Source organism: Melanotaenia boesemani, chromosome 14 (genome assembly GCF_017639745.1).
Source record: "Melanotaenia boesemani isolate fMelBoe1 chromosome 14, fMelBoe1.pri, whole genome shotgun sequence".
NCBI classification, from domain to species: Eukaryota; Metazoa; Chordata; class Actinopteri; order Atheriniformes; family Melanotaeniidae; genus Melanotaenia; species Melanotaenia boesemani.
The window spans coordinates 23,238,984-23,254,129 of NC_055695.1; the positions used below are offsets into that span (position 1 = coordinate 23,238,984).

General features: G+C 42.9%; 1 protein-coding gene across 1 annotated transcript; it reads right to left on the reverse strand.

Moving 5' to 3' along the window:
* onecut3a (one cut homeobox 3a) lies at nucleotides 1-14,796 on the reverse strand. The gene is made up of 2 exons (XM_042006801.1): nucleotides 13,758-14,796; nucleotides 1-293 (listed from the first exon to the last, which is right to left on the reverse strand). Exons 1-2 carry the CDS (start codon nucleotides 14,794-14,796, stop codon nucleotides 1-3), a joined length of 1,332 nt encoding a protein of 443 aa, XP_041862735.1.
* Nucleotides 14,797-15,146: the final 350 nt, after the last annotated feature.

Here is a 15,146-nt window from a genome sequence, read left to right on the forward strand (position 1 = left end):
TCAGGCCTTGGAGAAGGTGGTGGCAGAAGTGCCTGGCTGCCCGGGACTGGTACCATGGTCATCGTGCCAGCGGTCCACGCAGCGGCGGCGTGCATTCATGAAGAAGTTGCTGACGGTGCTGAGCTCCAAGCCAAGCTGTTGGGAAATGGTGATCTGCATTTCTTTGGATGGGCGCTTGTTCTCCTTGAAGATGGCGATGAGTGTACGCCGCTGCAGGTCGGTGAAGACGAGACGCTGTTTCTTGGGTGCCGTGTTGCGGTCCTTGTGTTGCTCCTGTTCTTTGCGCTTGCAGGCTTGGTGTGGATGGCAGCATTGGGATGGATCGCGATGAAATTGGGAGGCAGAGAGGGGGGGAAACAAAAAACAAGGTAAATATACAAAAGTAATTTCTTGACCACATAACAAACGGAAGTACAGTAACTGTTAGTCAGTACTTTAACACATAAAAACTACTTTATATCCCAGCAGTGATGCTACAGCTCCATCTCTATTGCCATATTAAAGTTGATTTAAAGCTAATCCATGCCTCATGCCCAGTGGGAATATTCCTTCCATCCTGCAGAGTGCAGACAGGGAGCCAGCCTGCGGTGAGAGAAAGATGGGGTGGGGAGGGCAAGGGGGGTGGGACTGGCTGTTGCCTGCTAGCTGGAGACACTGCTGTTTGATTCAATATTAATGCAGTTTGAGTCGCAATGGGGGACTGAGTGACTGTTGCACAAAAGTAAGCATTTTGTGTTTCTCTGTGTGTGTATGTGTGTGTGTAAACGAGAGCTAGACAGGCAGGGAATGAATAAAGACAAGAGAAAAAGTGCAGGAGTGAGACAAAGTGTGTGTGTTCCCGTGTGTGCATGCGTACAAGAACTAAAGAGAAGAGCTGAGAAGAGGAGGGAGGGGCAGCATGTGAAGGAGAAAGCGAGATATTGACCGACTTTGCTGTAGGAATTGGGGGTTCTCTGTAGGGACTGAGGTCAGAATCCCCCCCACCCCCCCAGCAGGTCTACAGTCTGCTACTTCAAACAGAGCCCAATGGAGTCCACTCTATAAAGCTCTGAGAGGGTATTTATAACCCCCCCCCCCCCCCCCCCCCCCCCCCCCCCCCCCCCCCCCCCCCCCCCCCCCCCCCCCACCCACACACACACACACATACACATATATGTGAGGTGGTTGCTTCAGCTGCTATGAGCCCCTTCCCATACACAGAGCAATTTTCAAAAGAAAACTGTGTACTTTTACATTTGGGAGGGGATCCAAGAGGGTGTTGGGGTTGTGTGCACTGAACACAGAATTTAATAGTTAATAGAGTGCTGTATAGCAGGTAAGTGTGTTTTAACTCAAGGTATTTGTAAGAAATGTGTGGAAAGCAGGTGGAGAGTAAAAGGCAGAAGCGGTGCCCAGAGATGGGAGCTGTGAGTGTGTGGAAGGCACCACCTCTGCAGCCACATGTTCCCCCTGCTGACTGAGGATCGAATCCTCCCAGAACGGACTGTGCGTCCCACTCAGCTTCCCCACTGTCTCAATTAAAAGAGAGCAAATCGAGGAGAGAAAGATGCCATCCCTGTGGGGTCTCCACCTGCTGATACTTTCATACCTCCTTCAGTAATGTCTCACTCCCACACTGTTTGTGTGTGTGTGTGTGTGTGTGTGTGTCTTCATGCATTTAAGTACAGTTTTTTTTATGTCTATGTTCTACAGTACTTTTGTATGTGTGTGTGTATGTGTGGGTTTGTGGGGAGGCTGTGATTATGCTGAAGTGGCTGGAGCCAAGCAGTGGTGCTGTGTGTCTAATTACAGTGGAACAGAGCCCATTGATCAGTCATTGCAGTCCAATCTGTTTACTACAGATGTCTAACCTGCACACTTGCACATCCATCATATTTTACATCAACACTGCTGCTGGATCTGTCACACACATCCACACATGCAAATATCCCCCATAAAAAAATATGAAAGAGGAAGTTATATACAACATGAATATCTAATGTGGGACTTTTGAATTTAGGAATTTATTTATTGATTGATTGTAAGGTTTATGGGTGGTTATGATAATGTAATGTTTTTAGGTTTGAGCTTCAGCTTAACATATTCACACTGAGCTGACATCAAATAAGAAGTAGCTTTCACACTTTTTGTGAAAATTTTACAAATATGACTTCCATTAGTTAAAATGCTTTGTTAGCATGATTTAAAGTCCTCAACTCTGCTTTCTGATGACATTTAGCTGCAAACATAAGCAAAACTAAATATCACCATAATTCCAGGGGATAAATACTGCTGGCCCGCCAGTATAATAGACTTTTTAGTAAACTGATTTCTTAGTCAGTTATCAATATAAAAATCCATGATGTGTTCTGACTCCATAGCCAAGAGTGTTGTTTTTTTTTTTTTTTTTTTTTGCTTTTTTTTTTTTTTTCAGTCGAATTAGTCGAAATTCTCTTAGACAATGCTAATGTAACAAAACGGTGGCTCAAGAATGAATTAAAATTGCATCTGACTTTTGCAAACATTATTTCAAATGGGTTTCTTGACTTAATCTCACAGCTGAATCACAGTTTCAACATCTAGCTTGAAAAAATCCACATGTGAGATTTCTGTACTTATCTGGGTGCTGAAATGCACCAAAGAGGGTGAAGCAGCTGCTATAACACACATTCCAAACATAACAAGCCTCTGTAGATAAAACTTGTATGAAGAGGATTTGTTTCCCAGCAGGACAGTGAGCCTAAACATGCGTCACAGCTCTACTATTCCTGTTTGAAGTCCAAACAGCTGCAGCAAAGCAGTGCAGACATGCTCAACATGTCTGTCCCCCCACAGTCACCAGATCACATTTCGGTCATAGTGGAAATACATGGATGCTCGAGAAGTGCATCCATGTATTTTGTTAAAATTTTAAAATGTTACTAAGAAATCCGAAATATTTTTAAATAAAATTTTCAGCAAATTAATGACTTTCAATCCAGCTTATTCTATTTGCCATATCATTTCATTATTGTATGTTTTTTTTCACAGGTGTTTTTAAAAATCATGCTCATCCTCTGTAGTTTTATTTGAAAATGTAAATTATTTCATTTGTGAGGGTTTCTAATTTTTCATTCATATATATATATATTTTTTAAATTAAAGGAGCTCTACAAACAAAAAAGGCTATATTTTGGCTTCCCTTGTTATTCATTTGCCCATTTGGGAAAGAGAACATTAAAATTTTCATGCTCTCACATTGTGTGTGCCTGCTGCATTCACAGTTACAGAAAAGGAATATTTTCAGAATCTTTTTTTTCTTTAGTGTTCCACAAATTTTAGAGAAATCCAACTGCACACAATTTTCTCCGTATTCCTTTAAGCATGAAAGATAACATTAAAGAAATAAAAATATAACATGTTAACTATGAATTCACTTATTTCTGTGCAATAAGTACAGGGAGGGGTCAGAAGGAGAGATTCTCTTTAAAGTCAACACCACCTCACATACACATGCGCATCTTTTCCACCGGATAGTCACGTCCCGCCGCCTCATCGACCGCCTGCTTCGCTGCCTTTCAGTCGGCAGGTGTCGCTCTTGTCGTGGCCCCGGTTGCACAGGGGCGCCATAGTGCGCTGCCTTTGCTACAGGCGCTGGATTTAGTAATCAATATCGATCGATCGGTGAGGAAGGGGGCCCTGATTACTGAACCAAGCTCGGCGTAGAAAAGAAAAAAATCGATCATTGCAGCTTTTAGAGCTACAGTAGGCACCGAGCAGAGAGAGACGGACATAAACTCATGCACAAAGAGCGACCGGACAAGAGCAGAAATCCAGGATTGGTGCTGCTGAGTGTTTTCTGAGGTGTACATCCTGCTGGTCGGAGAGGGTGTGATTTCTATAACTCGCTCTATAGATCTGTGAACAGGAGCTGACCTACTTTGAATGGATTCCTCAAGCGCCTCACAAAAATTGATCAACAAAGCTCTGTTAGTCCTGCCTTTCACCCCCTTTTCTTTCTTCTTTTGCACATATAGTCTATTTTTATATATTCATTTCCAATAATAGTGATTTTTTTTTTCAGTGTAAACATGGAAACGTTGGACGTTTCACAACGTAAAAGTCCCCCAGAATATTGACCCAAACATCTCCTGGATTGGATTAAATGCATCTGGAATTCCTTCATGAGTGATTTTCCAAATCGGGTTTTAATGCTCTGATGAAAAACGTTATAACTTTGGCTTTTTTTTTCCTACTGATGACATTAATATTCCTCGCTTGACGACAAACCCAGCGAGGTTAAGAGAGAGGCCCGGGGTGTTCAATATTGATCGATAGGTTCGTGAATAATTCGTGTGTGAAATTCAGTTCGTCCAATTAATTATGCTTCGGAGAAGGGGGTGTTGAGGCCTGGAGAGGAGAGTCGTGAAGTGGGGCTGGAGACGCCAAATAAATAAACAAATAAATAAATTAAGTAAACACACCAAGGCAGCAAACTGTAATGCCTTTTTCCTGCACAAATCAGAGAGGAAAAATAAGTAAATACTGATCACCTGTTCCGGCTGTGTGTGTGTGTTCTGCATGATGCTGAATATTCACAGCTGTGTTCAGCAGGCCTGCTCTTTCCCTGCAGATGTGAGTCCATCTTGAGCATTAATCATTTATTGATCATCATGCCCTTCCTGCTCATAATGAGAAAGTCAAACCGCCTAATATTGTACCTATAGTGTTTCATGACATCATGATTACACGCCTGCATAAAAAAATCCTCCTTTGCGTTTTTAAACCCCTTTAACGAGCGTAAAATCCAGTCCCAGAGCCTTGTAAAGCAGACGAGGTCACTGAATGCATGCTTATTTAATTAATTTCCCACTAAACATGTTTTCCCTGTTACGGTTCAGGGCGTTTGTACTCATACAGAGCAGCTATTTTATTGTTTGGAGGTAGTACTGTTCTCACTAATAATGCAGGGGGTTTGTAGCTGCATTCTTTATTGTAAGGAGCGTTATTGGGCACTTTAAGCCTTTATTAAGTAACTTCTCTGCTGTTTCGACTGGACTGTTGCCCTAAAGATTGATAGCAGCTCGTATAACCTATATTTCCGCGGCCTTCTGTCTATAGCCGTGGCATTTGGCTGCAGGGCATGTGCCAAGCTCTCTTTCTGTCTCTTGCCAGGTCAAAACACTTCCAGCTCAATACTCTTTAATGTAATGAGTGAGAATTGGTGTTAATATACTGATAAAGTGGGACAATTTGTTTATTTGCCTTCTTCTGCGACTAAGCTGCGAGGCATTTCTTCTCCTGCACTTCAATATCACTCAACCTGCCCCCACTCAGTTACTTATTCGCCCACTTCTCAAGCTTTTTTTTTTTTTTTTTTAAAAAAAAAAAGCAGAAACCGACAAAACTGGTGGAGTTTCCCTTTTAGATTTGCTGCATCAGCTGCAATCACGCAGCCGGAATTTAAGAGTCTAGTTGAACATTTTTTACATAAAAAAACGCCCAATGTGTGCAGGTTTGGATGCACACGGCGAAAGCGACAAATGCGAAAGCGCGGTGGTGAACTAAGAAATGCACAGTGCCAAGAAAATTCAATAATCAGTTGAGGCTGCTGTCTGTGATGATCACACTCCTTATGAGGTTTTAGATAATTAAACGCACTCAGCCATTTAAGCGCATAAGAGAAGAAAATACGTAACACACACACACACACACACACACACACACACACACACACACACACACACACACTTCCATAGGTGTGTATATATATTATATTATATTATATATATTATAATATAATATATTATATACTATTGTTAGAGTGACTTTTATCTGTGATTGCCATTGATTCGATTCAAAATTGCTTTGGGCACTTATGCGTGATAGCGGTAATGATGGTACTTAAAAAGAAGAAAGAAAAATATATAGAGATATAAAAATAAATATATCTAAAGACATTTAGAAGATAAAGATTTATATGTTTATAAATATATTTATATATAGATATATTCATATATCTATATATATTCAGAATGGGTATTTTTTTACAGCAGGTGCGTCGCTGCATGATTTCAGATTATATTTATAAATGTGTCGGTAAGGGCTTTAAGAGTTTTGCTAGAAATTATTCGAATTTGTTTACAATAATAATCACAAAACTACATTTTCCAAACTAAGTAAACTATTTACCTGTCTTAAATTGTATTTAATTAACATGCTGTTACTAAGAGCTCAAAATAAATTTGTAACATACACACATGATGAAGAAAGAAATTAAAAGTTTTGTTTTGTGTTGTTTTTTGTTTTTTTAATTATTATTTTACCATTACCTGCTTTAAACTCTCGCGGGACTGTAGCCGACAATCAGGGGCAGTCTAGGGCAACTTTTATACCATTTCTATATTTACACCACCACTCAATGAAATGTTTACTGAAATGTTTTGAAATTCTGCACCGTTCGAGGATTTATGTAGTTTAATTTTTGGCAAAAAAAAATGTCCAAACGTCACCGGAACCGGGAGCTGTCACTTTTCTGCTAATCTCTTATTTGTCGCTGGAGAATCCTCACGCTGATCTGCAGTCAGTTGACACCGTTAGCTCTCCTGCGGGACCCGAGACAGATTTTCAATATGCAGGAATCTTTCGAGATTCAGTCCAAACAGACTCCTCGTTCAATCATATGAGCAGAGTCAACAGAAATAGCAGCAAGCAGAGTCTTACTGCACTGATTTGCTATCTTATATTCACATATCCACTTTTCTGGGAGACAAAACAATTGTGACCAAAACTTAAACAAATAATAAAGTCGTGGATCTTTATGATTGTGGATTAAATTGCATGGATTCCTTTACTTTAGCTTTTGTTTAATATCGTAATTTTAAGGCTTTGTATGGACACCATATGTAATGCCACTTATAAAAAAAAATCTTTGTTTTATTCAGTTGTTATTATTTTGCGTTAATAATAATAATAATAATAATAATTGTTATTATTATTATTATTATTATTATTATTATTATTATTATTATATTTTTAGAATTTGTATTATTGCTATTATTATTATTATATCACACACTCATGAAACAGTCATTAAACATAATTGCTTCTTTTTTGCTGTAATGTCTCAAAATACAAATCTCTCCTGTACGGTCTCTCATTCACATTTACACACACACACACACACACACACACACACACACACACACACACACACACACACACACACACACACACATTCACAAACTCGAACATACCACTCTGTTTTTCCAAAAGTTTAGAAATCCTGAATAATTAATCGAAGAAACAACAGTCAGCGTTTTCATATCGTCTCATGAGCGCAACCAAACTATTTATTTGAGCATAACCCGAAGCCAGTTCGTTATATTTAATAACATGTAACACAAAAGCTTTATGGGCGGACATTGATTCATTCATCAATTGATTTCACAGTCGTTTTGTTCCTTTGTTGATCTGTGTGGGGTTGCCCAACCGGAGTTTCGGGTTGCATCTGTGGGTACGATAAGCTGTGTGTCTGTGATTGTGTGTGTGAGTGAGTGTGTGTTTGCGGTTTTGTTGTGATCGACCCTGTAAAAGACTTACACAGGCTCCATACAAACCATCTGTAGGCTGTTATTTCTTCTGAGATTTGATTTGTCAGCAGACTTTACCAACTCTCTCTCTCTCTCTCTTTTTTTTTTTTAACGTGATCGGACACACACACAAAAAAAGGAAATATCGCTAAACTGATTTAGTGTATATTAAATGTCCATACACTTTAATGTTGAATGTATTTGTCTGTTTGATTTTACTTTATTAATTTATTTTCAAATTAGACCATGCACATGCATAAAAAGTAAGCTGAAATAACATTCATTGTCCAAAAATATGTGATTTTTTTAACATGTCAAATAACTTTTTGCTGTTATAAATAACCTTCCTGGGTGATCAACCGGATTCCCGCTTTTCTTTTGTTAGATTGCGTGTCCTTGCCTTCTGTTCTTAGCCTGCGCATTAAACAAGCCATTATCGGTCCTTTAATAAGCGATGGCCTGTCAGGGCTTCAGATAAGCAAGGGGTGTGCGGAATAACTGCAGCCCCAGCGCCGCTGGACACCGATTTATAAACTGTGGTGGGTTTGCTAAAGAAAGAAAAGGAAAGCAAGAAAATCCAACTTCTCAAGTTAGTCGAGTTTCGGATAAAATCCCCGTTAAATCGACAGATTTCCCTCTTGTCACAGTGAAAGTCTCACTGTGTTCCAGTGGTGAGTGTGATAAATACAGGCAGGGCGCAGGAAGAATTCAGTTTTAGGGGGGATAAGGTGGTGGTGGGGGGGACCCCCTGGAGTTACATAACAACGGACTGAACTCCATCAACACATTGCTGATGTGGTCTGGTCAGCATTTTAATTGCACAAGCCTGCTCTTTGGAACAGCCACTTGCATTGGCTCTTATGTAAACCTTCACAGATTGTGGTGGGTCAAAAGCCCACAGTCTGATTAGTTTTTCTTGCACCAGACATCTTCACACACAAGCGTTTTTCTTCTTCTTCTTCTTCTTCTTCTTCCTTTTGCGGCGCTATTTGACTCCAAAGCATAGAAACAAGTAATGAAATTTAAATATGATAAGTTTGGGCCTGTTGTATCTTTTTTTTCTGCCTGGTAAGCGGGGCGCGCTCGCACTGCCATTAACCCTTTGATGCTATCCGCGCGCATTCCGTTGACTCTGCCAGCAATTTGATTTAAAGGTCATTCTCTCCTATCGATCCGCTTCGGCGAGGGGGCGACGGAATAGCGTAGGAATTGATCATCTAAAATAGAAGAGACAGGATTCGAGACTGTACAGAGTCCAGACCTCTACTGCATTTATAATTGCTAAGCACGTACCCCGTGTGAATTGGAATGTGTGTGTGTGTGTGTGTGTGTGTGTGTGTGTGTGTGTGTGTGTGTGTGTGTGTGTGTGTGTGTGTGTGTGTGTGTGTGTGTGTGTGTGTGTGCTGTTAGAAAAATGGGTGAAGATACAAAGTAGACGGTGCAGGCTCCTTCTTTAGTCTGGCTAATCTGATTTCTATTAAAATTACATTATTATTGAATAATAAGGTCGACTTGGTTAAAGCAGTGTGTGCAGGGTGGGGTGTATGAGTAAAAAATGTTAAACGAGTGTGAAACGAGTCATCTCATGCTGGTAATCCCACTTTATCTAACAAATAGTGGTGGTAGTAAACCCCTCAGATTTCCTAGTCAGCATTTGGCAGTTTTGGCCACACATAAACACACAGAGGCGCGTGCAGAGTTGGAGTTTATTCATTGTGTGTTATGAAAGGTGAGCTGTTAATGGGAAGAAAGGTGTTGCACGGTGGGGATTGAGAGGAGGAGGGAGGCGGGGTGGGATGCATGGCTGCATGGCGCAGCTTCAGAGATGGAAAGGAGAGGCCGAGGAATGGAAATCGATACAGACTCAGGGTTCGCCAGATCGGCCTTAACAATGTGGCGCAGTCGCACTCTACATCCCGATCACATACGTACAGGAGAGGAGAAATGAGGAGGCGACATTTCTGCAGACTGGAAATGGTGCTGTGGTGCTGCTCTGTGTCATGCAGCCGCGCATTCATGAATGAACAGCTTCACATTGCAGGTTATAGCCTAGTTCCCCTAAACAAAATGATATAGCTGTAGTTTTGGTGTTTTCTTTATTTCTTTACGATGCTCTATGCATCTCTGCCTCAAACATTCGGATTTCAGCTCATTTAATGTAGAATTAATTGACATATGTCAATAATGCTTTTCATGACGAGTTACAGATAATTCTGCAAGACGTGAGATGTCATTTAATCTGGAATGAACCACTCTGAACCCAGGATTTAACCAAAATAGCCTCGAGGTATAACCTCACTAAAATGTCTGTTGCTCTCCCACCAGGGGATTGCAAAGGCGATGCTTGTACATGTGTGTCTCACTACTTACAGCACTCGTTGGTGTGCTTAACGAAAGAGGACTCTTTGAAACCACAGCTGCACTGTTTACGCCCCTATCTTTCCCCTCATACATCAATTATTAAAGTCCCAATCGATTATTTCACAGGCCAGCATCAAGCCATTTCTTCATGAAAAAAAGAGACTGTGTTAGATTTTCCTGCATTAATCAGATGTTAACGCCCTTTCCAATTTAACCTATTTTTATTTTAACGGCCAAGAGGAACGCCTCTCCTTACAGATATTTGTTGCATACGGATGTTTGGGGGAGCGCGGCAAAATATAGGTGACCTTCCAGTTTGTAGGCAATTGTGTTGGTTTCAGAAGATGCTAGCAACGTGATTTAAATAAAAAACCCCGGTGGCCTCAGTGCTGGACTGGAATGAAGGATGGAGTGATTGACACGATTGTGGATTGTAATATTGATCGCTGCGAAGCTGTTGGATAAAATAATGGTGTTTAGGGCCTACAAGAATGCTATTAAGTATGTACTGGTAAAACTCCAGTCCGCCACCTTGAACTGCCCTCAAAACGGAGACAAGAGTCTGCAGTTCAGGGTGGGCGTTTCAGAACCTTGGACAGCGCTCGTCGTAAGCAAAATCCCATAAACGCCTTGTAGAGATAAATAAAAACTTGTGACTCTCTGTGGTAACACATGCATACAAATCTTTTTCATTCGCAAGCAATCAGTTTTCTCTTCTCCTCTCAAACCTTTCTAGATTCATTTTTAATCAAGTTGCACAAGAGTCTGTTAATCTTAAAATTATGAACGTCCAACTGGGATGAAGGGAGGAACCTGTAAAAAGGTCAACTTGCTCGCTGAAAACAAATATATTAACCAACAAAAATGGATGTATTGGCTTTGCACAGTACTGATGAGAAAGAGTGCCCTGTGATCGGGATGGGGGTGGGGAGTGGACGGAGATGAGTGCTGCTCCTGGATTAGGCCTGTGTAAACTGCGTGCAGTCCATTGAATCATGAATAGAGGCCTCCCACCCTCATTCCCCACAATGTTTTTCGACCGTGTCCTGAGGGTCTTGACCCGCACACCCTGGCACGTGCTCCGGCCATTCAGATGGAAAATAAAAACTACTGCTCTTTTTTTTTTTTTTTTTTTTTTTTTAAGAAAGAGGAAGCTTGACATGCCATAGCACCTCTTCACGCAAGGCGTAGATATATCTGGTGGGCCAAAAATAGGTACGTAAACAGTGTTCTATTTATTTCTGGCGATGACATTGAATATTTTCTGTGTGCACCTGCCTGGAAAGATGAGTGGGCGTGAACACTACCCGGATGTCCCGAGGAGCAGCGCAGAGTGAGCGTGCTTTACACACAACAAATGCAACATGATTACAGCAAAGACAAAAGAAAAAGGGGTTCAGAAGCGTTTTTTTTTCTTTTTTAAATAACAGCTGTCCTCTCTCCCAATCCCCCCCCTTCCCTGCTCCAGGGGAGAGACCAATGGGTGAGAGTGCTGAGGCGGGATAATTGATAGATGCACTGGCTATCCTTATCGATCAGGGCTGTATTGACCCGACCAAATACATTGAGATGGAGTGTGGAATTCAACACAGATGCAAAGACGAATTGTTTTCATCGTTAATGCGATCTTTAAATGCCTCCCAAACCACACTTTATCCGCGTCTCTCATCTTTGTGCAGCTTTACAGTCAAGGTGCCTTTTTTAACAGCAGCCGTCAACAACTCTGATGCTCTCAAAGTGTATGACCGTCGTGCCGTTTACTTGGCGTGGGTGATATGGGTCTGCATATGAAGAACAGCATAATAGGCAGGGGAGCGTCTTCGCCCTCGCTGTTCAGCGTGAAGGACACACAGTCCACCCCCTAACAGGCCCTATCTCGGTTTTTTCTTTCACGAGTGGATTGTCATATGTGTGTGCCTGTGCACATGCGTGTGTGCTCGCGCTTGCGTGTGTGCAGACACTGGCATTTTCGCATTAGCTAAGCAGGGCAGCGGCATTGATTTGTGTGACTGTGATGAATTTGGAATAGTAATTTGAATTTATTGATTGATGTGGCCGAGCGAGTATGGCCCAGCCTCACTTTCAGTATCCCCCCCACCACCCCCACCCCACCTCCCCCACGAACTCCCACTATCAGCCCACATGCGCACCAAGGATAATTGTGATTTTAAATGCAGTAAGTAAAATGTTGCTCCCTGCATTTACATACAAGTCATTTGTCATTTTGCCTATAGCTGGACTTTCCCTGAGCTCTATTGTGGCAATATACAATAGACCAGAAAGCTTTAAAATGTGCTGCACGCTGAGCAGACATTTGGAAAAAAAACAAGCATCATCACTAGGTCCACTGATGCTTAAAAGTGAAGACCTTATATTTGATCTGTAGCCAAATAAAGAAAGAATGTGCACACATACGCACAAAACTTATCCATCTCTAAGCTGCCAATGGCCGGAGCATATTAAAATATGCAGTAGGTGTGTATTGCACTGGATTTTGCCACTCCACCCCATCAGTTGAACTGGCGGTTTTATCCTGATGTCGGCTGTGGAAGATATAAAACCCCATAGCCCAATTAGCTTTAACAGCGGTGGCACTTAAAGAGACAATTGTGGAGTGTTTAAATCTTTATTTACCAGAACCCCACTAAATACGCAAAGGAACAATTTACATGCCATTAAGTACCTTTCAATAGGGCATTGACTGGAACTAAAATATGCCACTATATCTGCTTAATTGAACTGTTCGCTGAAATACGACACAGAAGCGCTGATTGACGTTTGGAGGCGCAGCAAAACAGGGCCTTTACACAAACGTCAATGAGAGGGGACCTCTCACTCACATCTCCGTTTTAACCCCACCGTGGCGTCTCGTGTTCATTTATGTTCTGTTAATCAGGTGTTAAAGGGTTTAAAGAGGGTGGGGACGTGGGTTCAAATCACAGCCTTTAATGTGATAATCTTTGCGCAATAAAAATCGAAACGACTGATCAAGGAATGGAACATACAGGAAATCAAAACGTTACTACGAAAAAGATTCGTGTTACATGCCATATAACTTGGAGAACCTCAGTGGACAATTTCTCGGCCAAAGTGGCTACACTGGCCTTAAATCAAATTTGGAGACGTGGTGCCCCAGAGTGCAGAGGGGACAACACAAGCCAGAGAAAAGACGCATCTGTTTGTGTCTCTGTCTTTCAGATCCAAATCGATCATTTATCAGTGCGCTGCTCTGAAAGGGGACGCCTGGACCAGAAATATTGATCCATAAGAGGTCATGCTCCCCTGGCTCTTTGGCCAGGCCTCAGACATCCTTGTTTGCGACGACGTGCTTATTTCACTAGAGAAGTACCAAAGTATCAGATCAAGTTTGACTAGTGAATAAAACTTTGCATTTAAGAAGCAGTGATATGAATTTTTAGGTCAGTTTTTTACCTGTAAATAGCTGTAACACATCCTTCTTTGATTTCCTTTGTTTGGCTTCTTTCTGTGTGTGTGCTTGTTTGTGTGTGCGTGAAGAGAAAGAGAGAAAGAGACAGAGGGAGAGGGGTAAATGTATCCACACTGTATCCGTGCGTAAAACCAAACATGTCTGCAGACTGCTTCAGAAAGATGCCTCCTCTCTTTTATCACACAGCATTTGTTTATACAATCATGGATTGTAGCATCAATCAAAATATAGATTTCCCCCAACATTTAACACCCCAACTGTCATGATGAAGTTTTACTCGATACAATCGACTAATAACTTCTAGTAATGTCTGTTTGAGCAGCTATTGGCAGTCTCGCCACATTGACTTCTAATTGATCCCTCCACATCACTCAGGTTGGAAGCTGTTCCTCACTCACCTGCAAGCCTGAGCGCCGACATCCGCTGGAACTCGGGCTCCTGGAGCCACTTCCACATCCTCCTGAACGTCTCCCGGCCAGACTTGAGTTTACTCCACGGTTTAGGGTTCCGGAGCAGGTCAGACAGAGTTCCCTGGGACCGGCACAAGATCCTTTGAGCAAAGATGGCCTGCGGGATGCTGTAGCGCTTGAGCTCTGCTGTTATTCGCTGTGCCACCTCCTTGGTGTTTATCTCCTCCACCTGCCCTGACCCAGCTCCCTGCCCGCCTCCCACCACCGTCTGTCTGTCCCGGTCTGACAGCATGGATCCGTTTGCCTGAGAGTGAGGATGGCTGTGGTGGTGTATGCCGTTCAAAGATGTCATGAGCCCAGTCCCGTGGCCCCCGAGACCTCTAGCCAGATGCTCCTCGCCTCGGGACAGCATGGCTGCGTGGGAGTCGAAGCCTCCCGATGAGAGCATCTTGTCATTAGAAAGGTGAGCTCCAGGACCATAGGCGCTTAGAGTCTGCTGGGAGCTGTGCAAAGACCCAAGACCGTTGGACAGGGGGGAAAGGGGCTGTCCCATGCCGGACATGTCTTTGGGGTAGTGCCCGTAGAGGTTACTCATAGAGGCGAGGCTTCTGTCGTCCCTCATCAGGGTGAAGCTGCCGCTGACGTTCCCAGCTGCAAGTCTCTGGTGCGCCGGATGATGGTGAGCATGTGGGTGTGGATGGTGAAATTTCTCCGAGACGGTGGATATGGGGGGCAAGTGCTGCAGCGGTGTCAGCGTGGTGTAGGTGCTGCTAAGGCTCATCCCGGAATCGCAGGACATGGTCATTGCCGGATGCAAGGGGCCAGACAAAGCGTGGTCTGTGCGGTAATCCCCTGCTCCCTCCAGTATCGAGGCCATGCTGGACACCATGGCTGACCGTCCGTGCGACACCAAGTTCCGATGCGACGCCGACGACTGGCGCGCGTGTGGGGAGTTCATTAAGTCGCTCGTTTGATGGGAGTGAGATACACCGTGCAGATTTCCGATGTTTTCCATTGTAAGCTCCATCGTTGAAAGGATCTTTATTTTCACTCCTCTCACTCTCTCGCTTCTCTCCCTCTCCCACTGTCGTTCTGTCTCGCACTCCTTTCCAATAAATTTTCAACGATTTCAAAGCCAAGCCATTGATTGTAGTTGCCTCTCTGCAGTCAATCCAGCATGGTTTTAAAAGATCGGATCCCGGCCGCCACACAAAAGTGCGCCGCAAACCTCTGCTCAGTGCGTGAAGGTGTCTGCGTCTGTCTGGATTTCTCTCGCTGTTCTGCACCTTCTACTATACCCAAAGCGCTGCTCGCCTCGCTGTGTGTATATTGACGCGCCCGTGCTCATGTTAAGTTGAGCCCGAGCCTGTGCGCATG

What these genes read in the sequence shown, in the direction of transcription:
- onecut3a (XM_042006801.1), bottom strand. Translation starts at nt 14,796, where the DNA reads ATGGAGCTTACAATGGAAAACATCGGAAATCTGCACGGTGTATCTCAC. An exon ending in GTCGGCGCTCAGGCTTGCAG is followed by an intron (nt 294 to 13,757) that starts GTGAGTGAGGAA and finishes ATCCACACCAAG; the next exon opens with CCTGCAAGCGCAAAGAACAG.